Source organism: Brassica napus, chromosome A6 (assembly GCF_020379485.1).
Source record: "Brassica napus cultivar Da-Ae chromosome A6, Da-Ae, whole genome shotgun sequence".
Classification (NCBI taxonomy): Eukaryota; Viridiplantae; Streptophyta; class Magnoliopsida; order Brassicales; family Brassicaceae; genus Brassica; species Brassica napus.
Genome location: NC_063439.1, coordinates 9,632,043 through 9,656,718, shown reverse-complemented (window position 1 = coordinate 9,656,718; position 24,676 = coordinate 9,632,043). Strand labels below are relative to the sequence as shown.

The 24,676-nt window shown below is 32.5% G+C and overlaps 2 protein-coding genes and 1 pseudogene across 2 annotated transcripts; 2 read left to right on the top strand and 1 right to left on the bottom strand.

Annotated features, from left to right (window-relative positions):
- Positions 1 to 1,958: 1,958 nt before the first annotated feature.
- LOC106347401 lies at positions 1,959 to 3,602 on the bottom strand. Its single transcript, XM_048782580.1, has 8 exons — positions 3,427 to 3,602; positions 3,162 to 3,239; positions 3,000 to 3,067; positions 2,784 to 2,924; positions 2,637 to 2,678; positions 2,427 to 2,551; positions 2,221 to 2,322; positions 1,959 to 2,128 (listed from the first exon to the last, which is right to left on the bottom strand). Exons 2-8 carry the CDS (start codon positions 3,221 to 3,223, stop codon positions 2,000 to 2,002), a joined length of 669 nt encoding a protein of 222 aa, XP_048638537.1. The 5' UTR covers positions 3,224 to 3,239; positions 3,427 to 3,602; the 3' UTR covers positions 1,959 to 1,999.
- Positions 3,603 to 3,868: 266 nt separating this feature from the next.
- Positions 3,869 to 5,194, top strand: LOC106350095 (annotated as a pseudogene).
- Positions 5,195 to 9,751: 4,557 nt separating this feature from the next.
- On the top strand, positions 9,752 to 12,245 carry LOC106347397 (branched-chain-amino-acid aminotransferase 3, chloroplastic). Its single transcript, XM_013786924.3, has 10 exons — positions 9,752 to 10,117; positions 10,196 to 10,269; positions 10,364 to 10,532; positions 10,598 to 10,777; positions 10,866 to 10,997; positions 11,076 to 11,174; positions 11,261 to 11,377; positions 11,500 to 11,595; positions 11,683 to 11,795; positions 11,874 to 12,245. Exons 1-10 carry the CDS (start codon positions 9,977 to 9,979, stop codon positions 11,989 to 11,991), a joined length of 1,239 nt encoding a protein of 412 aa, XP_013642378.1. The 5' UTR covers positions 9,752 to 9,976; the 3' UTR covers positions 11,992 to 12,245.
- Positions 12,246 to 24,676: the final 12,431 nt, after the last annotated feature.

Genomic DNA, 24,676 nt, shown 5'->3' with positions numbered 1-24,676 from the left:
TGATTTTCTATTTTTTCTAAATGCAATAAAAATCATATATATTTTGATACAAAATCTTTGTCATATATAAATAATTTGATGTTCAATTTAATTTTTTGAAAATATAAACAGTAATTTATTATGCTGATTTTTGAATCAATACTTATATATTAATAAATATCCGTAAAATAATTATTCCCGCATGTACGGGCAAAACATCTAGTTATAAATAGGGTGATTAATTTAGACCAGATTTTGATTTTCCTCAATTATTCAGTTTATAAAAGTTCATCTTTATATTAAATTATATTATGGTTTGGTCTTGTTTGAATATCTTTGAATTTTATTTTATATGATTATAAATTAGTAAAAAAATAAGTTGTCAGCACTATATTGGATTGAGGGTTTGAGAAATTTTTGGGATTTTTAAATTTAGTGGAACCTATATTGAATTTGTAGATTTTGATAAGGATTTTGAAGTTTTTGGTAGGAATTTAGATGAGTGATTTTGGTAGGATTTTTTTCTAAAAATTGGAGATTTTTAATATTTCAAACAACATAAAACAAAAGATCATTTCACAGCCCCATCTCTGTTTCATCTCAAATCTACGAAATATCATTTCACAGCTTCATCAAAACTACGAAAGATCATTCACAGCTTAAAACTACGAAAAATCATTTTACAGCTTCATCTCTGTTTACAAAATTTGTATTTATCTCTCAAGCTAAATATTTGACTCGTCTCTTCTCTTTTGACCTTGCCGCATGACACAAAAACAAAGCATACACACCTTTTCCAGTCTCCATAAAACACTTTGCAGGAGTTAAAATTATTTATACGACTAATTATAGCACTGGAACCTATGTATTGCTCTTATTCATCACTCTCTTTTTTATCTCTTTCCTTTTACGAAACATATCTCGTAAGAATCAAAAACAGAGTAGTTCTATCTCGCTCTTTCGCTGAGAGCTTCCATGTCTGAAACCAAACACAACAAAGCTTGACTCTTCCTCTCAAGTTTCCTGTTTCTTTCAAAACTCATGAAATTTTCTCAGGAAAATATGAATTGGGATTTTTCAGAAATAACAACCCAGAATTGCCTCTCTCCTTCATCAATTCCACAACCACCACCATTAACTATCTGATCCAACACAAACTTCAACCTAAACAGCAAACTAGTCCAAACATTCTCTTGATAATCATAATCCTATCGATCATCTTCTTCATCTCAGGTCTCCTTCATCTGTTAGTCAGATTCCTCCTCACACCACCGAGAAGAGACAGAGAAGATTACTTCGACAACGTCACTGCTCTTCAAGGCCAGCTTTTCCACCTCCACGAATCAGTAGTTGGCCAATCCTTCATCGACACATAACTGTTTTTCATTACAAATCCATCATCGGTCTCAAGAACTACCCCTTTTGATTGCGATGTATGCCTCTCTTAGTTCGAAACAGAGGACAAGCTCATGAAGAAGACAGACGACGTATAATTTATTAAACGAAGAAAAAACAATTGTTCATACTTATTTATTTTGAAATACCATCTCATTAGATGGTATTTGTTTCTAGTGAATTTTGTCTATAAAACCAATTATCTAATAATTCCAAATAATTTTTGATAAATATTAGGAGTGAAATCCTTCTTTTTCAATAAGGGGAGATTTGAAGGAATTTGAATAAATGATCAATCCAATAAGGGTGGATTTGATAGAAGTTTTATAAATTCTAAATACAATAAGGAGAGATTTGAACAAAAACTAGAATTCTCTCAAATCATCAGTACAATAAGCCCCCCTTATATTACGGTTTTTAATAATTAACAGATATACTAAAACCAAATTATAGTCTTTTTCCTATTTCAGTTAGGTAAATTTGGTTTTACTAGATTGAACATACATAAAAGTATAAACCGGTCTTCTAAAATGTAAACGACTGATACATTCGCCTCTTTCCTTGTTAATGAATAGGAAGCAAAATAACAAATTAATCAAACAAAATTAACTGAATAATGTGTGTACTAGTAGATACATTTCCATGCTCTGTTCATAATCTTGTCTTCTACAAACGGACGCAATGACCACATCATAGTGTAAGAATCTAGCTCATCAAATGATGTCTTCAAACTAAGCGATCTCACAATCTTTTCCTGCAAAACAGTGTCCGTCTCTCTTCAGTAACATTTTTGAAAGTTTAATGATCAAGCATGCAGATTATCTAAATGTTCAAACTCTCACACACCTGCATAACGTAGTTCTGCTTCACCATACTGTAAACCACTGCAATAACTGTAGCGTACTCTATAACTTCAGGTTCTTGAAGAAAATGTACAATCTCATTCTCCTGAAACCAAACACATTCAAACAACATTACTCTTCTCTGTAACCATTTTTTTAGAGATATACAAGTTGGTTTCTTCGAGAAACAAGTTTATGTTGAAATCTTACCTCATCACTCGTTACCTGTCGTAACTCATCACATGATTCTACATCTAGCTGTGTTGTTGTTGCAGTCTCAATTGCAAGGGCTGCCTCATCGGTGAGACGCTCAAGCTCAGATAACAGACTTTGAGCTGCAGTTCCCACATCTTAAAGATTAGAAACATTAACCAATGGGAAAACAAGCAACCTGGTGATAAACAGTAAAAACATCACTACCTTTGATCAGATGGTCAGAAAGTCCTGATAGGGATGTATGCACTTCTTATTCCGGTAGTTTTGGTGAACAAAAAATGGAGAAATGTGTAAGCAGAATGTTTATAAAAATGAAGCTTTCACATAAGATTAAAAGAGTTGATCACTTACAAGCCTTTGTGCTTTTTGCAGCATCATCGATGTTAATACAGCCGGAATCTATATACGATTTTAGCCGTCTTGTTTCATTGCTCTTGATAAGGTTCTTGATCAAAGTGGACGAAGTGAGCATTGGAGAGCATTTGAGCAAGCCTGGGGATAAGAAAAGGTGTCAGAGAGAGAGAGGAATGTGGTAAAAGTGAAGACAATACAAAGTGAGAAACGTACAGAGTCCTTGCTGAAACCGTAGAAGAAAAGTGTTTGCAGCATTCCCTAGTTCCTCAAGTTTTGTGATCCTATAATCATTGCAATAACAGAGATTTAAACATAATATACTTGAAAGCACAAGGACATAAATGTAGGAGAACCAATCAATCGAAATAAACTTACCCTGTCATAAACTCTTTGAAAATATCGTAAACTTTAAGGTTCAGTTCGCTTCTCGCTTCCATCTCTTTGTCTTTAAAACTACAAGACACATGTAGAATGTTATGAGCTAAACAGGAGGAGCTTCGACAATCTCACACGGCGATGATCTACTTCGACAAACTCATCGGAACTAAAACAATGTTACTGAGCTAATCGCAACCAAACAACAGGCTTTTAAGAAACAGTCGACAAAGTCAAGAGAAGTAACAATGGAGGATTCACAAACCAGAGTTCGAGTTTTCAAGTAGGCGATGAGAGACACACGTGTGAAATTGTGTCTCTAAGGAAACAGGGACGACGACGGAGAAGGTTAATTTCGGCGGAGAGAGGAGGAACGTGATGATGAGCTTCACGGTGGCGTTAATGGCGTCATTGTGTTCGTTAGTGTCTGGGTTTCATTGGGCTTAGGTTTAGTATAAATGTTAGAGTAATGGGCTTACATACTGCCCTTATGGGCTTAATTAATTAGCACATGAACCATTCACAAGATTAATTTTACGAAACAACCCCAATAGTATTATTAATTTCCAAATACACCCCATTGTTTGAAAACCCAAAAAAACACGGTTCGTCACCTTCCTTGGTCATAGCTCCCTTTCCCAAGCCAAAACCATAATTATCCAAATTCAATCCACAGATTTTGAAATTCCATCATTCACTCCCAAACTCTAACTTCCCACGACCACGCCGTCTCCTCCGACAGAACAATCCGCACTTACGCCATCAACCCCCCATCGCCAAACCCCTACAAGTATTCACCGGCCACCAAAACTGCATCTCCGCGTCGCCTTCTCCTCAGACGCGAGGTTCATCGCCTCAGCTTCCGACGACAAAACCCTGAAGCTCTGGGACGTCGAAACCGGCTCCCTGATCAAGAGTCCCCTTCACGGACACACCAGCTACCCCTTCTGCGTCAACTTCAATCCGCAGTCGAACATGATCGCCTCTGGCTCCTTCGACTAGAAAACGGGAAAGTGCTTGAAAGTTCCGATCCCATCACCTCCGTGGATTTCAATCGCGACGGGTCGCTTATTATTTCGAGTAGCTACGATGGGTTGTGCAGGGTGTGGGATTCGGGGACTGGGCATTGTGTGAAGACGCTGATCGACGATGAGAATCCTCCTGTCTCCTTTGTTAGATTCTCTCCCAACGGCAAGTTCATCCTTGTTGGCACCCACGATAACACGTTGGTGAGTTCTTATGCTCCAATCATTTACTTCTGTAACGCTTATTGTATTGTAGATCACGTGTAGAAAGAAATCGGTGTAGGAGAAGCCATCCAAAACTAGATTTGAAACATTGTTTAAGGGTATTTCTAAATCAAGGAATAGGTAATAGCTTTAGTGAAGTTCTGCTACTGATCATGATTTTGAAGAGTATTCAAGAGTGGTCGTGTATCTTAGTTCTTGGAGAGTCTAGCTTCAAAAATCTTTTGGTGTTTGATTTGTTTGGATTCAGTAGGGTACTGGAGAAGATTTTAGTTTTCCTGAGTTCATGATTCGTAATTAATGTATTCTCAAATTTTGCGGAGGTTGTGGAACATTTCTTCTGCTAAATTCATTAAAACATACACTGGCCACGCCAACTCTCAGTACTCCGTTTCCTCTGCCTTCTCCATCACTAATGGAAGCTGAACTCCAGGAAGTTGCTTCAGAAACTTGAGGGTCATACTGAGCCTGTCATGAGCGTGGCTTGCCACCCGACAGACAACTTGATCGCATCTGGCTCGCTCGACAAGTCTATAAGACTTTGGACACAGAAGAAATAATGAAACAGTGATAGATTGATTCTAACTTCATTATTTCAAAACCAGTCCATGTAAACATAACTTCCTTAACATGTTTGTAATCGTCCAGTGTTCACTTTCTTAGTTTAGTCTTGTTTTATTGATTCTAGCTAGCTTCCTCAATTCATTATCTTTTTTTTGTTGTGCGACTCAACTTTGTAGGTAGGCTTAAGACACAATTCTTCTTAGTTACTGTTTTACCTTTTCATTTCATTGTATTCATCAATCTATTGTCAAGCGCCTTTGTGTTCCTACGATATTAACGGTTTTCAAGTATTTCAAGTTTGAGAATTGTTCATACGAATCATACTACTGATGATGAAAAGCTTATGGTCAAAGCAGATAATGTATGATAGTGGTTGAGGCATGATGATGAAGCTAAGGTCTCCTGGTCATGTGTATTGTGTCTTATATAGATCTTTTTAAAAGTCACTTTTATTGTGAAGTCCTTGTTTTACCTTTAAATTTTGTAATATACATATCAATTAAATTTGTTCAAAAAAATATATACATCAATTAAATCAGTCAGATAATTGATTCATTTTCGGCTTTTCACTAACGAAAGAAAAATTATTTTTGAGATATGTACTCTTTGTTTATCCTCCCCCCACCCCCCATTGACAATATAGGCCATGTTCGTTTGAATGTCGTATTGATCTACAATATATGATTCGCAATTATGTGTAGCAAATTTTTGTTATTTCGTAGTAACAGTCGCAGAGACATGTTGTGGATTTGTTCGTTTTAAAGTCTCATGCGACTAAAAGTTAAAATGAACCAAAAATATAAAAAGAACAATATCCATAATAATGATTATAATAAAATAGTAAATTCAAATGAATATAAGACATAAAAAGTACTAAACAAAAACAAATTGTAAATCTACACTAAAAACAACATTCAAAATACCTAATATGGTTGATAACATCTTCTACTAATTTCATTTGTAATCACATGACACAAATGTTTCATGGCTCTATAACTAGTAGGTTCTATAAAATCAATGTATCATAGTGTAAAACACATCATAAAATAAAAGTATAAATACATCATCAAGCAAAATATTAAGACAAGTTATAAACCAAAAACACCAAGAGAAATATATAATCCTACGTATTAAAATAAATATTTAAATAAATAAACCTTTTTAATCTTGTACATCCACCTATGTTTGATGTTTTAGTCACATGCTTGAAATTTCTATATCCGCCGAAATAGAGCCATCCTCGTTTTCGTACAATCATCCTATAATTTAAACTAGATTTTCCTTGTAGAGAGCTCCATCTTTATACAACAGTTACAAGTATAGCACCAAATTCTACCTCAGAAACATCCATGTTAGTTTTATTTGGAAATTTAAATGTAAAAAATTGATTTGAAATTGTAATAAATGGATAACCATTTTTAGTTATCGCTATAGACTCCCACCAATCAACACACGTAACTATTCTTTCCATAGAATCACAACTCACACCAGTTATATTGCGAGTTAACCACTTAGACTTCCTTCTTTTTGTAATAGAACTGTTAAATTTCCTATATTTATTTCTATTAACATCATAGTTATTAGAGATATATTGGACCGTAAAATGTGTACCTTACGAAGCAAAATTATGAAGTCCGTGAAATACATGAAAACTCTGAATAGTAAAAAGAAAGATTTGAAGAGCAAGTTGATCTCAAAAGTCGTCTCTTCTTTTGTAAGAGAACTCTTTTGGATTACATACATACATGTATGGATTCATGATAAAATTATGTAACAATAACATAATAATCTAAAAAGGTTAAGGATTTGAATGTAGGACATGAGAAATGCAGAAGAAAAGCAGGAGAAAATAATATTCAGATTAATCTGTGTTTAGTTCTCAATCAACATTAAAAATGCATAACAAGTAATAATAATAAAAAATAAATATAACTGTATGCAGCACAAATCTGTTTGAAATTTTTTTGTCCTGCAAGAACAAGGAAAAAACGTGTGGACCAAAAGCAGGAGCCCAATCACTCCTTCTCTACTTTTTTTTTGAGTAACTTTTTTTTGATTTTTTTTTCTTTTACTTTCAAATATTGATAACTAGTTTATTTATTTTTTCACAACGAATATCCTCAATAAGTATTTTTTCGTTTTTAAAGAATTTTAAGATAACTTTTCATACAAATATATAATATAATATATTCTTTACATATTTATATTAAATTTTATTTAGGAGAAAGCATATATATATATATATTACATTTTATACAATTTTATAACCACATACATTAGAACTTCTATAAATTAATACTCGATAAATTAATATCTCTTTAAATTAATAAATTTCACCGGTCCCAACTTTGACCGGTTCAAAATTTGACACAAATCGATAAAGTAATACCATAATATTTTTTCAGAAAATTCTATGTAAATATATGGTTCCAATAAAATGACAAATTAACAATATATATATGTATACATATTTTATATAAGTAAGAACCTATTCTTTTTTTGTTTTATATTCACAATCAAATTATATTTATATTTTATTCACACTCAATATATTTTTGATGAAATTTAATAATATTATATTCAAAACAATATTTAAGTCATATGCAATATATATCATATATACCAAATAATATAATAAATTAATATAAATGTCAAATTTCAAAAATAAAAATTAATGTTTATCCACTAAAATCAAATATTTTTCTTATCTTAAAATAAATATTACTTAAAATAAATATTACTTAAAATAATAAATATAAATGAGGAAACTTTTGTATATTAAAATCTCTATAAATTAATAAAATTTCAAAGTCCCAATATTTTAATTTATAGAGATTCTACTGTATATACTTAATTTAGATATTCTAAATCTTATATAGTTTTTATGTAAAACATATTATACACATTATGTTAAATTATTAAATGAAAATTTTGTTAATTGAATAATATATATAAAAATTGACAATATTATTTTTATAGTTGAACCAAATGGTAAGAAAGAACTAAGAACTCAATAAAGATACAAAAATAAAAGCAAAACAAGAAAACTCTTTATATGTTTTGTCATTGTACTGCATTTTCATATAATTTCACTATTAAATTTCATATAATTTCACTATCATCATTTAATAAATTTCACTACTAAATGATGATATTTATTTTTATTTTTGTCAACCTAATGTGTTTTACTTATTTATAATAACTTTTATTTTAAATATTTAATTTTCATAAATTTGATAACAAAAAAAAATTCATAATTTTTTCATTTATTTAGATACAAAAATTTATTAAATTAGTTTGATCCGCATTTGTTCTGTTTGATCTGTATTTATTCTGCTTGAACTGCATTTCTGTTTGATCTGCATTTTTTGATCTCCATCACCCATTCGAAGTCTAAGGCTTTTCAAAAACGTTTAGAAAGACTAAAAAGTTAACCAAATCATGGGCCTGGGTTGGCCTTTGTTTGCTCACCACATGTTCGCCGCTGCTATCACACGTGACACAAGTCAGAAATAAATGGAAGCTTTTTCTCGGTTGCTCATATTTAGTAACTATTAAATTAAATTAAATTTTAAATGAAATTAAGTAACTATATATATAAGTATAGCTACAAAATTATTCTGATGCAATTTTATCATTGCTAGAATCTAAAATGATATCAAAATAAAATAAAATGACATAAAATATGACAAAATCAATTTATTTAAATGGTTATTAGAAAACATATGAAATTTTTATGATTTTTATAAAATTACAATTTTTAAGTTAATTTAAAAACAGCTTTTAATATCGAACCAGATCATGATTTTAGCATGTTTGACCGGTTTTTGATTGGATTTACCGGTATAACTCAAATCCGGTTTTTAACACAACCAGAAACAAGTAAAAAAAAATGAATCACGATCTGACCAGTTTGATCTACCGTTCCACCCCTCCGGTCCGATTTTCAAAACATTAATTACAGTTTATAATGATAAAAGCAATTTAAAAATATATTATATATTTAAATAATAAAAATAACAATACTATACATAATATACAAATACAATACGTAAATAACAATAAATATTTCACTAAAGTTATGTTACTAAATTTTTAAAATTAAAAAATGAAAATATTTGTAATTAACCAAATATTTCTATTTTCCATTAACAAAAAATATCATTGTCTACTTATCTCTCTTTTTATATGATATGTGAATTTTTAGTTATGTAAATGTATAATATTGTAGTTTAGTTATGGTTAGTATTACATATAAAATATTATAGAAGATTATAAAATATATTAATAATTGGTAATAAAATCATTTATTGGTAAAAAAAAAAGGAAAACATCACCAAATAGTAGTGGACAGAACTGTATGTGGGGGATCTGTTTTTTTCAAAAAAGAACAAAAAATTCTGTTTTCCTGCCAAATAAATTTTAAAAACAAAAAATGGTGAATGAGTGATTTAAGTGCATTTCTCCTGCAACAGCAGATGGTCTGCTTTTTTCGTGCATCCAATTCATAACCTTAATCCAAATCCTCTTACAGACCCATTTCATATATAAGTAGAGGATAAACACAGAAACACATGAAACACACCTATTTTATTATTTTTGGAGTTACTTAAGTAGCCTGTAGTTAGGTGAATAGACTTTTTAGGTATTTAATTTGTAATCTTTGTTTCTTGTGTTTTAATCACTTTTCATCTTGAGTGTTATTATGTAAACATTTTCGAATTTTTCTATTAAATGTTTTTTTTATTTGCCTTCTATCTGAATTTTTGTTTCTGTTCACAGCCTTTTAGCTAAATTACTCAAACGTATTTTTACATTGCATAATCTATTGGGGAGTACATTTTAAAAAATTGAGAAAAAAAAAAAGATTTAAACACATGAAAATAGGGGGTTAGGGCAAAAGAGAAGAAGCCTCGTCCGTCACCCATTGTCGTCTCGACACCCAAAGAAGAAGAAGCAAAACCATTACACATAACATAATTGTTTTTGTTGTTTGAGAAAGAGATGGAGAGAGCAACCATTTCCCCGAGCCTGAGTCAAAACTACCTACTTTGTCCTTCACGCGCCTTAACCACGCGCCTCCACTACTTCTCCACGACTCGAAACTTATCATCGCCTTCGTCTTCGTCTTCCTCCTCCATCAAGGTCTCTTCTTCTTCCTTCTCCACTCTTATATTAATTAATTTATCATCATCTTACCCATTTCTCCGATTATATTCACAGCTTCAGCATTCTTCTTCCAATGGCGGAACCTCCCTTACTCGTTGCAACGCCGTCCTCTCCAATTCGCCTTCCAGGTTCGTTGTATTCAAAATCATTTTGGGGTACCCTTATTATTTGTTTTGCTAATTGATGATGAGATTGGGGGTTTTATTACATTCTTGAATATAGTGCGGAGGTAGCAGACATAGATTGGGACAACATAGGGTTCGGTCTGAAGCCGACTGATTACATGTACGTCATGAAATGCAACCTCGATGGGGAGTTCTCAAAGGGTGAATTGCAACGTTTTGGGAACATTGAAGTCAGCCCATCTGCTGGTGTTCTCAACTATGGACAGGTTTTTGTTTCTTCAAAATGTCACCTCCTTTACTGTTATTGAGTCTTACTAGTGTGTGTCTGTAGGGATTGTTCGAAGGAATGAAAGCTTACAGACAGCAAGACGGTAAGAACATCCTCCTCTTTCGTCCTGAAGAGAATGCAACGCGTATGAGAAGTGGTGCCGAGAGGATGTGTATGCCTGCTCCTACCGTTGACCAGTTTGTCGAAGCTGTCAAAGCAACCGTATTAGCAAACAAACGCTGGGTAAATGAATGATATGCAAATAAAGTTTATTAATAAATTTGTTTGCTGTTATGATGAGTTAATCCATGTGTTTGTTGTTATCTATCAGGTTCCACCTGCAGGGAAAGGTTCTTTGTATATTAGACCGTTGCTAATGGGAACTGGAGCTGTTCTTGGTCTTGCCCCTGCTCCAGAATATACTTTCCTTGTCTATGTTTCTCCTGTTGGAAACTACTTCAAGGTTTTTTCGGCCTGCCTCCTCCTTTCAGTAAAGATCTAAACATTATTGTAGATTGTTGTTTAATGCAACTTCTCTCAGGAAGGTGTGGCACCGATCAATTTGATTGTGGAGAGTGAATTTCACCGTGCAACACCTGGTGGTACCGGTGGTGTTAAGACCATTGGCAACTACGCTGCAGTAAGTAAAAATCTTATTTGGTGAATAAATTGATACTGGCTTTTGAAAGTATGCTTACTTACTCACACATACAACTCATAACATAGGTACTAAAAGCACAGTCGATTGCGAAATCTAAAGGATATTCCGACGTTTTGTACCTTGATTGCCTTCACAAAAGATACCTTGAGGAGGTCTCCTCTTGCAATATCTTCATTGTCAAGGTAAAAACTCCAATGATGCCATATAGATTTCTCTCTCCCCTTGTCAGTCTCAAGCTACTGATTCTCATTTAAAGAAACGCTTTTGACCAAAAGTATTCTTGTTTACTTACTCTATCTGGCAGGACAAAGTGATATCTACTCCTGAAATAAAAGGAACCATTTTACCAGGGATTACGCGGAAAAGTATAATCGACGTGGCTCGTACCCAAGGGTTTAAGGTAATCTCTCCCTTTCTTCAAATTCTCAATTATACTCGCATCTTACCACAACTAGTTAGTTAGTGGTGACAGAGCATGTTCATGCAGGTGGAGGAAAGGAATGTGACAGTGGACGAGTTACTAGAAGCGGACGAAGTTTTCTGCACAGGAACCGCCGTGGTTGTCTCTCCCGTTGGAAGCATTACCCACAAAGGCAAAAGGTATTAAACAAGCTATAATATGTACTTTTATTGCATTTCACAAGAGTGTTTTTCATCCTGAATAATATGCACACGCAGAGTATCTTATGGAGAAGGTAGCTTTGGACCTGTCTCCGAGAAACTCTACACCGTTCTGACAAGCTTGCAGATGGGTCTGAGCGAGGACAACATGAACTGGACTGTTAATCTGAGTTAGAAAAACCTCTACACTGGTGTTTTCGGTTTTATTTTTCATTCTCGTATATGAGTCTGTCATTCTTATTCGTAAAACTACAAGTTGGATTGTTTTAAAAAACTTGGGTTGATCTTAAGAGTTGATATCTTACGACTTGGCTGCTTGAAGATCAGTAGATGTCGGTATCCTTTGTGTTTGTTTTGAAGACCAACATATAAAATTAATTTCCGGCTGGACAAGGTCAAATAAAGCAGAGGTGACTGCGGTTTATTCAAGTTCAAGCTCTCGATTTTCATGTCCATTCGTCTCTGTATAGGAAAATTGTTTTTTTAAAGCAAAAAAATTTGAAAAATAGTAACTATTGATAAAATACCCGTATAAATTTAGTGGTATTTTTTTGGTTCTAAAAATGTTTTCAAAATTTTCAGATTTTGCTCTAAATAAAGAAGAAATGGCATTCGACGAAGTAGAAAACGAAATTTATTTTTTTCATTGAATCTACAATGTTTAGAATACGTGATCTACTAAGAGTATTCTAAAAATATTTAGAATACATATTCCACGCTTAACCTACCGATTTAAAATCTTTAGAAATCAAAATCTACACATTAATATAAATCTAAAACACGTAGAAACCGACTTCTACAGATTTACTGTAAATCTAAAACATGTAGAAATCAAAATCTACATATTACTATAATTTTAAAAACCTGTAGAAACCGATTTCTACATATTAGCTATATTTTACGGATAAGAAATCAGTTCCTAAAAATATGGCAAAATATTTGGGAATATTTACTTTCATATTTTGAAAAAAAAATGATTTTTTTTTAAACAAAAAAAACTAAGAACAAAAAACATGGTAACCTTCTTCTCACGCCGTTTTTTATATTCCATTGATTGTTTACAAAATTTTCACAAATTTTTTCACATTATCGTCCAAATCAGTGTAAAATTGAGTTAGGGTTTATGAACTTGAGACTTTGATTTTCTCCCCCTTTGTTCGTGAATGAGATGAGAAATTATGGGTTTCATCCCAAAGAAATCGAGTTTTAGGAGTTGAAATCGTGTTTGGTCGGTTCAAATCAAGTGGAAATCAAACCGGATATAACCGAAGAAAACCAGAAAATCGATTTGGAAAACTTACCTGGGCACGGGATCAATCAGTCTATAACTCGAGATCGGTCAATCCGTATGAAATCGACCTTTGTCGATCGAGTGAAATGGACCAGGTCGATCAGTATATGCTCCGTATTTTTTTTGTTCTGCATAATGATCAGGATCGATCGATCCATTCGACCTTGATCGATCCCGCTTGATCGAACCCATTATTTATTATATTTAAAAATTACACGTTCAAGGGCATTATTACCATTTTAAAAATAATTAGTCTAATGAGACATAAAGTATATGAGATTAGTCTAAAGGGACATAGTTATCATTTTTTTGCTCTAAAAAAAACAATTTTCCCTGATAATTTTTAGCTATAAAAGCAATTCTATTATAGAGTATCTCAACTTTGATATATTAGAAAACCAAACAAAAGACAAAAGAATGAATGAGTATCTCAAATGTTGAAATATCCATCCAAAAATATCCTCAAATACCTCATTTGAAATATTTTATTTTTATTTTTTGTTAGATCTTTTGAAATATCAAAGTTGAAAACCCATTGATAAGTTTTGAAAATATTACACTCAGAATCATTTTAAGTTTATTATGACACAATATGATAACTTTCTTCTATAGACACACTTTTCTCCAACTTCATCACATTTTCGTTTAGTTTTTTCAAGTTAAAACAGAATTACATTGTAACTAGTAGGATTCACTCTCATCTTTTTTTTTTTAAATCAACATAGGTCTTACCACTCTCATCTATTTCTTATCTTATCTTTTTTATCTGATAATCTGTCATCTTCTTCATTTTATTATTTTTTTTATTTTCAGTTCTTTTTTCAAAAGATTATCTTTGCAAAATTTAGATTGAGCCATGAATTCAACTAATAGTGACTGATTTACCGTTGCGGACCATAAACTTTATGATTGATGTAAATCGACAAGCTCTCCACCACAATTCAAAGGTACACGATGGAGCTCATTTCTTCTACACAGATCTTCTTTTCTGCAGTCCTAAAATCTGATGGGAAGCTTCATCATCATCGTGGTGATCCCAGCCTCTCTACGTGCCTCCAGAGGACCGTAAAAGGAAGCCGCTGCTGTATCCGAGATTAGATCGTCATTCTTGAACCTTGAAATCAAGTTTTCTTAATTTTCATATTTGGTCCTTGTAATTTTAATTATTTCCACTATTGCCCCAAACTTTCTGATTTGCAAATAAGTCTTCCTGAATTAATCTAAAACTTTCAGATTTGCATTATAGATCCTATCAAATAAAATGAACAAACATGTGTACTAAAAACCTCTAAATACACCTTTTTAACAACTATACTCAAAATCATTAGAATTATAAAATATCTTAACTTGAGCAATGTATAAATGAATCGGTGTACATGCGATATTTTGTATAATGTTGTACACGTGCACAGTGAAATATTTGTGTACACGTTGACGGTATTTGATACACTGAGTATCTTACAAGTATCATTCTCATAAATAAATTACTATTATGTGCATATATGTGTACAACTGCATCATGCCCATAACTAAATTAATATTATGTACAGCCTTCATATTTATTATACACATGTACGCTATTATACTTTATCGTACATACGCACAGTGAAGAGGGAGATGACAATGGAAATGATGTTGATGATGGTGATGGTAAGTTGAGTAATCCGTTATGGTCTATATATTATCAAGGCTGCCCTCTCATCTTCTTGTCGTCTGGATCTTCTCGGCTCATATAATGCAAACCAAATTGAATTTTGTGCTATGTTTCTCAACTTGTTGTTTTTCATTTTGGTTTATTGTTCCCTTTTTGATTGATATATTCATAAAAGTGGAAGTCTTTTAAACAAAGACGTAAGAAGGCTATTCAATTTGAGTAAATTATTTCGGGTTATGGATTTGTACTTATTTAAGAATGTATGTATAACAATGTTTTCATGTCCAGTGAGACATGTTTCGAACTTATTTGTACATAAATAATATATAATATTATACATATGTACACAAAATCGATTGAACACATGTACACACATGTTACAAAGACAAGGTAGGAAATATAATATGAACGTGTATGGTATCAAGATTTAAACTAAGCTTCACTCAAAAAATGAGAACTCCTTTTATTCACGTAAACCACACTTAGAAAGACAAAATTCTCTCTTTCACATGTACACATGTGACATTATGTACTCGTGTACATGAATGAGGTACACAAACAAAACAGAAAACACAATTTTTGTTTTCAAAGTAGAAAGATTTACATAATGGGTCACATTTACACTTATTAATAACACTATGGTCACTTTCTTCTACCCACACACTTTCTCTAACTTTTTGCTCATTTATCGTTAGGTTTACTAACCAAAAAATAACTATATTATAATTAGTGGGTCCCAGTTCTCTTTTTTTTCACATCTCGTTTTTTTCTTTTTTTAAATCTCATCTGAGATTTCCCGAGTGAAATCATTGGTTTCATAATGGATCTCCTCCACATCAATCATTTGTTTTCTTCTCCAGATCCAACCCTCACCTCTTCATCGCAGCTTCTCGAATTATCATTGTACTCCTCCACCATTACCAAACCTTCTAACGTCGCTGCAATCTATAGAATTTTAGAATCTAATATATAAAACACACAATAATACATATCCTTAGTTTATAAATCTACCTTTGAATGAATGAAATATGAGAACCATGTAATAAAAAATTTGCAAAAAAAGATAAATTAGTGAGAAGATATAATAAAAATACGAGAAATGAATTTAAAGTTTGGTGTTTTGATGTTCAAAGAGATTAGAGAGAGGTTGGAGAGTTTTAGAGTGAGAAACATTACATTATTGTTGGAGCCATTTGAAAGGAAGAAATAGAATGTTTAAATTTTCTTTATATATGAAGACAAAGATTCTAATTAGGTTAAATATTTTCGATACAAAAGACTACGTGGAAAGTTTTCAAGAGAAGACTTCTTGGGAAATCTTCTACAGCCTAAAATCAAATACATGAAAAGACTTCTGGAAGATTTCTGGAATACTACGCTTTAGGCGGGAAACCTAAACTCTACTAAAATTTAGGCGGAAATATGTCAGAAAAATTCTTGGGAAGTCATTTCAAAGTCTTCCTAGGAAGTCTTCTAGAAGTTTTTCAAACCATAATCTAATCAAATAACTAATTAAATGACAAAAATAATTCATTAAACTTAAAATCAACTTATAAAGTGTTTAATATACACAAAACTAAACACATGTAGGTCAAATTGTTTTTTAAAACGGTAAGATTTTAAAATCAATCCCTAAATACAAACAATACTATAACATATGTTACTAAACCCTAAACCAAAGTCTTCTCGGAGTCTTCTAGACCCTATAATCCAATAACTAAGCAAAAACACTTCCTTAAACTTAAAAGAAATTTAGAAAGTGCTTAAATCAAGTAATTAGATAGTCACTAAACACATATATGTCAAACTAAAAAAAATTAAAAAGATAATATTTCAAAATCTAACCTTAAAAATACCAACAATACTATAACATATGTTACCAAACTCTAAACTGAAGGCTATCATGACTCAATCTACATCCATTCATCTACGTTAAACATAATTCAATTTTAGTAAAATTATATTTCCATTATTTAGAAATGTTTATTAATACATGATTTGATTTTTACTTTTTCAAAATATTTTAATAAAATTTATTAATTACTTTTATGATCTAATACATGAGAAAACTTCCTCTAGAAGACTTCTGGAAGACTTCAATTTAGGCGGGAAACCTAAATTCTTCTAAAATTTAGGTGGGAGTCCTAAATTGTACTAAAATTAGGTGGGATATATCAGAAGACCAAAAAGTCTTATGTGAGTACTCCAGACCCTATAATCAAATAACTAAACAAAAAACACTTCCTTAAACTTTTAAGATACTTAGAAAGTGTTTAAATCTTGTTATTAGATAGTCACTAAACACATATATGTCAAATTCTGAAAAAAAAATATAAGATTTCAAAATCTAACCTTAAATATACCAACAATATTATAACATATGTTACAAAATCCTAAACCAAGGACTATCCTGAGTTAATCTACTTTCACTCATCTATGTTGAAAGTAATTTAACTTTAGTAAAACTAAATTTACATCATTTAGAAATGTTTATTATTACATGATTTCACTTTTTCTCACCAAAATACTTTTTATAAAGATTTTAAATTAATTTTAAGATCTACTGAACGAGAAGACTTACAAAAAAAGTCTTCTTAGAGAAAACTTAGTCTTTGTAAGTCTTCTCATGCAGAGGGTTATAATGGTAAAACTCAATACATGTTTTTTGTTTAGTTATAACAAGATTGTTGTAATTTCACTAGAATTTTGGGTTACTTTTGCATTTGATTGAATTTGGGATACACTTTTTGTATTCAAAATCAAGTTTTGACTCATTTATGGCAACTTTCCCTTGATTATGGGTATTTTAAGTTCCATATACATAAAAAAAACATAAAATTAAAAAGAAAAAATATTTTTTAATAATAATAATGTATAATATATATACCTCACTAAAACTATATGCTATTTATTTATTTTTTTAATTATTTGATCAAAATATGCTTATCATAAAAAAAAAATTTAGGTTCCATTTTTAATATCTCTTAAAAATCAGCACTAAAATTGTGATTGTTTTTGTGAAATCATATTATATAAGTAAATATATAATTTATGGGTGTTTTTTTTGCTGTAATTGTAAGATATTATAGTCAGCTAAAGATTATGAAAAAAAAACATTTCAATAATAATAATTAGAAACTATTTTTAGTCAATTAAACATAAATCGGTTTATGTTATTAATTATTTTATGCAATCATCTAAGAAAATATGTAGTTATAAAGAAAATAATTCCATGACTTTGAATTTTTTTATTGTATAAAGTATGTTTTAAAAGGAAATAATATTTATTTTTTAATATCAAGATTATATTTGTGAACTTTTTTTTATGAAAACACATTATAAAAGAATATATATTTGTTTTCATCTCAATAATATACATATAAAGAAACTATTTTTTATTATTTTGAAAGTATATATTTGTTTTGTAAAAGTATGTTTTAAACCGAATATTATTATTTTGTGAACTTTCCTTTTTATTGAAATCATATTATATATACATATATTTTCATTTTTAATTTTTTTTAAAAATTTATAAATATTTTCTTTTTATTATATATGTTATTTGGAATAAGTAAAATGGAAACTCAAAAAAAGTTAATAATAGTATTTAAATTCAATATTTTTAATTCATTAAAGATATTTCTGTAAATAAATGTCGTAAGAATTGACGTAAGCGCGACACGTAGGAAACTGACTTATCAAATAATATTACAGAGATATAGCTTGAAACCATGATTCAATAAATATTTATTTTTATGTGTGTTTATATTAGAAAACTCAAAAAGAAGATGAGATGGCCTACGCTACAAGACCAATTGATATCAGTGGTGTTGAAATTTGAACATTATTTAAACTTTTTCTTCAAAGTTTATAACTTTTTTTACCTTTTCAGTTATATTTTCTTATAAATTCATATAAAAGGACATAGAAACAGTGTGAAAGAACTCGATAATTAGAATCCCTCGTGACTTTATTTCTCCAAGTGACTTAAAAACCTTTGTTTCCAATCTCTACTCAAGTCAACCTTTTTGTTCGTCTAGAAGCGTCGGACTGAACTCCTCCTTTTTTACAATTTACTGAATAATATCAATTTATAAAAAAGTTAAGATTACAGAATTTTTTTGTTTGAAACTAAAAATACAAAAGTTGAAGAGAAGAATATAGTGTACTTTTAAAATTTTAGTAAAAAATGCAAGATTTAAATGTTTTCAATCAAAATGGACATAAAATTTAAATATATGGATTCAATGGTTATTGGAGATTTTCGCTCATTAAAACATTTTCGTCACCTTGAACTTGAATCCATTTTTATAAAGTGCTTCTAAGGATATCTGATTTTTTTTCACTGTTGAAACATCCATAACATCAGTCAATAGGTGTGATTGGTTGAGTTGCAACTGTAGAAAATTTTCCTTAAAATTTAGTATGTTGATTTTTTTTATTTAGATTTAAGAAATATAACTTTAAAATTTCCTACGGTTAAAAAAATGGAGTTTTAGAGAATAAGACTTTTATAGATATTGTTTTTTATTTTTTGGCTGTAGTTTTTTTTTTTTAATTGTAGCTTTAAAAACTAATATAAAACATGGTTAGTGGTTTTTAAAATTATAGATAAAAATTAAAGTTAAAATCACTTTCTAGAGTCCAACCAACCACTCCAATGTTCTAATGGTACTATCGTGCATGTGGAAGCTGACACACGCAGTATCAATGATGTTGCAAGCCATATTGTTAGCCAACTGAAATGAACTCATCTTCCCAGCTCTGTACGCCTCAGACCGTCCTTCGTGAACAGTCATATGAAATTATGCATTCATATCTAGAATCAAAGAATTTGTATGAATTCTGTATATAAATCGTTTTCAATATCTTCTTCTAAAACTTTATGACCTCGTTTGCAGCATATATATTTCACATGCGTTATGTTTCCTAGCAGGATAATCTCGCTTGTAGTGATCTTTCTTGCCATAACTAAAACACATTTTATAGTTTAGGTTTCGACTTGTCTTTTAGCTACCAACTTGCTTCTTTTTCTGGTTTCCCCTTTGATGAATTCCATTTACATACAACTCATCTCGATGAGACTTGTCAACCACAATAGTTATGTTCGGTATTTATAATGAGATTCTACTGTAGAAAAACTGATCTAATTAATCCTTTATTATTAAACGTAAGAGTTGTTAATAAAATCTCATACTCCAGAGACATATTACAAATATTTTAGAGGCAGATTACTCACTCTACCTGCTGTCCTAAAAGTATTTCAAAAAATTTGGTCACGAAAAGCAACGCATCTTTAACACATTTCTAAACTTTTTTTTTCTACGGGTGTGATAAATAGATATCTAAGGTAGAGTCCGTGAGTTTCATCGGCTTCTTTTTTCTCCAGTTCAGATTATTATGAAGTATTTTTCAATTTTATATTGGGTTTGATTAGTTTACCGGATCCGAGATAACATTTCTTCAGTTAGGCAATTTTCTTACCTACCATAACGAATTTTTACTTATAATTAGTAGTAATCTATGTTTGGTACGTATCTTTTCATTTTCTGATGCAAAATTCATAAATTTCATAGTTGAAAAGAATCCAATACATAATACTTCATGCGAACATTTATTAGGTAGTTTAGTCACTACAAGAAAACGTATCTTTAACGAGGAGGCTTAACGAGGAAAAATAATCGTCGTAAAAAAACGTTGATTTTACGAGGAAAGTACGTGGAGAAAGAAAAGCATCGTTATTTCGTCGTAAGGTAACGACAAAACATATTCGTCGTAAAGACGATGTAAATTGACGTGGCTTTTACGAGGAAATAGTTTTTCCTCGTAAAAGCCACGTAAATTTCGCGAGTGCTTTACGACGAATATTTTACGTGTACTTAACGAGGAAATTTTGAATCCACCAACTTGGTAGGTGGCTCACGTTTTTTTTTTGGCCCTACAATTAATTTTTGTCGTAATTTCATAGTAAAATTACAACTACCAGATTCGAAATTTTCTATAAATATGGATGTTGGAACATCATTTTAAACACACCAACAACAAAAAACGTGAAAGAAAAAAAAATGGCTGGCTCTGGGACTATTTACGAGTTGCGGAATTGGATGTATATGCATAGAGATGCTAACGGGAGAGTGACGAAAGAATACCTTGCGGGGCTGGAGACATTTATGCACCAAGCAGATTCAACACCGCTCGCCCAAGAAAGTGGTAAGATGTTCTGTCCTTGTCGGAAATGCAACAATTCGAAATTGGCAAACCGTGAAAATGTTTGGAAGCATTTAATAAATAGAGGTTTCACGCCAAATTACTATATCTGGTTTCAACATGGGGAAGGTTATAATTATGATCAGAATGAAGCTAGTAGTAGTAATAGCAATTTTCAGGAAGAACCGGTTAATCATCATTTGCATAATGAACATAGTTACCATCAGGAGGAGATGGTAGATTATGATAGGGTTCATGATATGGTAGCTGATGCATTCGTAGCTCATGATGAAGATGAAGAACCTAATATAGATGCAAAAAAGTTTTACGGAATGTTAAACGCGGCGAATCAACCACTTTACAGTGGTTGTAGAGAAGGTCTCTCTAAATTGTCGTTGGCTGCTAGAATGATGAATATTAAAACTGATCACAATCTACCTGAAAGTTGCATGAACGAATGGGCGGACTTGTTTAAAGAGTATTTGCCGGAAGACAATGTGTCTGCTGATTCTTATTATGAGATTCAGAAATTAGTTTATAGTCTTGGGTTGCCTTCGGAGATGATAGATGTCTGCATCGACAACTGCATGATCTATTGGGGAGATGATGAGAAGCTAGAAGAATGTCGATTCTGCAAGAAGCCACGATTCAAGCCGCAAGGACGGGGACGTAATAGGGTACCGTACCAAAGGATGTGGTACCTACCAATTACAGACAGATTGAAAAGATTGTATCAATCAGAGCAGACTGCTGCAAAGATGAGATGGCATGCCGAGCATACTCAGACGGATGGTGAGATGACTCATCCATCAGATGCAAGAGCCTGGAAACATTTCAACAAAGTACATCCGGATTTTGCTAGCAATAGCCGGAATGTGTATCTCGGATTATGCACAGATGGATTTAGTCCGTTCGGAATGTCAGGGAGACAATATTCATTGTGGCCAGTCTTTCTTACGCCATACAACCTGCCACCGGAGATGTGCATGCAACGGGAGTTGCTATTCTTGACGATATTGATACCTGGTCCGAACCATCCAAAAAGGTCCCTGGATGTTTTCCTACAACCACTGATAAAAGAGTTGAAGGATTTGTGGTCAACAGGGGTGAGGACGTACGACTGTTCAACGAAGACGAATTTTACGATGCGAGCTATGCTTTTGTGGACCATAAGTGACTTTCCTGCATATGGGATGTTGTCTGGATGGACTACACATGGGAGATTAGCTTGTCCATATTGTAATGGAACGACAGATGCGTTTCAACTGAAGAATGGTAGGAAGACAAGTTGGTTTGATTGTCATCGTCGATTTCTTCCCATTGGCCATCCTTACCGAAGAAACAAGAATTTGTTTAGGCACAAAAGGGTTGTGAGAGACACTCCTCCACCATATCTAACTGGAGAACAAATTGAAGCACAAATCGACTACTACGGAGCTAACGAAACAGTTCGTTGGGGTGGTAATTGGCATGTCCCTCGTAATATGCCTGATTCTTACGGTGTTCATCACAACTGGCACAAGAAGAGTATATTTTGGGAGTTGCCATATTGGAAGGATCTTCTTCTGCGCCACAACCTCGATGTGATGCATATAGAGAAGAATTTCTTTGAGAACATCATGAATACAATATTGAATGTCCCAGGGAAGACAAAAGACAACATAAAATCGAGGTTGGACTTGCCGGATATTTGCTCAAGAAGCGAGTTACATATTAAAAGCAATGGACAAGTTCCCGTTCCGATATTCAGACTGTCTTCAGAAAAAAAGTCGGTGTTGTTCAACTGGGTGGCATCAGAAGTGAAGTTCCCCGATGGGTATGTTTCAAATCTCTCTAGATGTGTTGAAAAGGGTCAAAAGTTCTCTGGGATGAAGAGTCATGATTGTCATGTCTTTATGCAACGACTACTGCCCTTTGCATTTGCGGAGCTACTTCCAACAAACGTACATGAAGCACTTGCAGGTTCGTAGTGTTTTATATCACAATAATTTTATAACGGTCTAGTTTGCAAAATAATATACGACTAACAATGTGTTTAATTGTTTTTGGAATATAAAAGGCATTGGAGCATTTTTCAGGGATCTGAGCACACGCACTCTTAAAGAAGAAGTTGTAGAACAGCTTCAGGAGAACATTCCCATCTTATTGTGCAACTTGGAGAAGATATTTCCTCCTGGATTTTTTGACGTCATGGAGCATCTAGCTGTCCACCTCCCATATGAAGCATTGCTTCGTGGACCTGTACATTACGGATGGATGTATCAGTATGAGCGAGCCATGAAATATTTGAAGGGAAAAGCAAAGAACCTCGCCAAAGTTGAAGGTTCTATAATTGCTGGAAGTTTGACGGAAGAAGTTTCTCACTTCACATCGTACTACTTTGCGTCAAAAGTACGTACCCGTAGAAGAGCTCCAAGAAGATATGATGATGGTGGAGTTGCGCCAACATATGCAGTTGCTGGTGTTCCAGACATCTTTAGCCAGATTGGACGACTCGGTGGGAAGTCTAAAGAGGTTTGGTGGTCGAGTGAACAAGACGCTCATAGTGCACACACCTATATTCTACTCAATTGCGAGGATCCATTGATGCGTTATTTTGAAAGGTAACATATATGGACACTTCAAAACACATATAATTAATTATATAATTGCAAGAGATTCATTCCTATGAAATGTGATTAATTTTACAGCCTATTTGTTTCTCAAGTCGAAGAAACATTTCCTGGTATATCCACAAGTGACGTAGACAAAAGGAAAGATCAGCACTTCATTAAGTGGTTGCGGAATCAGGTATTATAACTCAAACTATTTTTTCATACATGATTTGTATTTTAATGTTCTCTTTATTTTTGCAGGTTGATTATGACGACGATGCAGATTATCCTAAGTGGTTACACGAAGTAATTCAATCTCCACTTGTAAAGGTCACCACATCACAGATGTATTTCACACGAGGCTACACTTTTCACACATATGAGTATGGTAGACAGCGGGCGACCAGTAACTATGGAATATGTGTGAAAGGGGAAACAGATTTCTACGGGATCTTGACGGAGATTATTGAAGTCGAATTTCCAGGGATACTGAAGCTGAAATGCGTCATCTTCAAATGTGAATGGTTCGACCCCGTCGTCAACAGAGGTGTTCGGTCTAACAAATTTGGTGTAGTTGATGTCAACGGTGGACGTCGGTACAACAAATTCGAGCCTTTCATCTTAGCTTCACAAGCAGACCAAGTTAGCTTCCTTCCATACCCTCGGATGAGAGATTCGGGTATAAATTGGTTAGCAGTGATCAAAGTTACACCTCGAGGACGAATCATCAGTGGAGAAGAACCACCATTGCAAGAAGAACAGATAAATGAAGTCGAGGAACCTGAACAAGAAATTGATGACATCCTTCTCATTGATCCGCATAATCACGAATACGAAGATCTTACCGATGATGCCACAGACGAAGCTGTAGAAGACGAGTTTAATGAAAATGATGATATTTCTAGTGATGACGAGAATGTCGATGTATCCGATTGATGTATTTGATTTTGTGTAGTTTGTTTTATGAATAAGGTAATGTGAGAGTTTGTTTTATGAATAAGGTAATGTGGGAGTTTGTTTTATGAATAAGAAATTGTGGGAGTTTGTTTTATAAATAAGTAAATGTGGGAATTGTGGTTTGGAATGGAAATAAAGATGGGGTTTGGAATATATG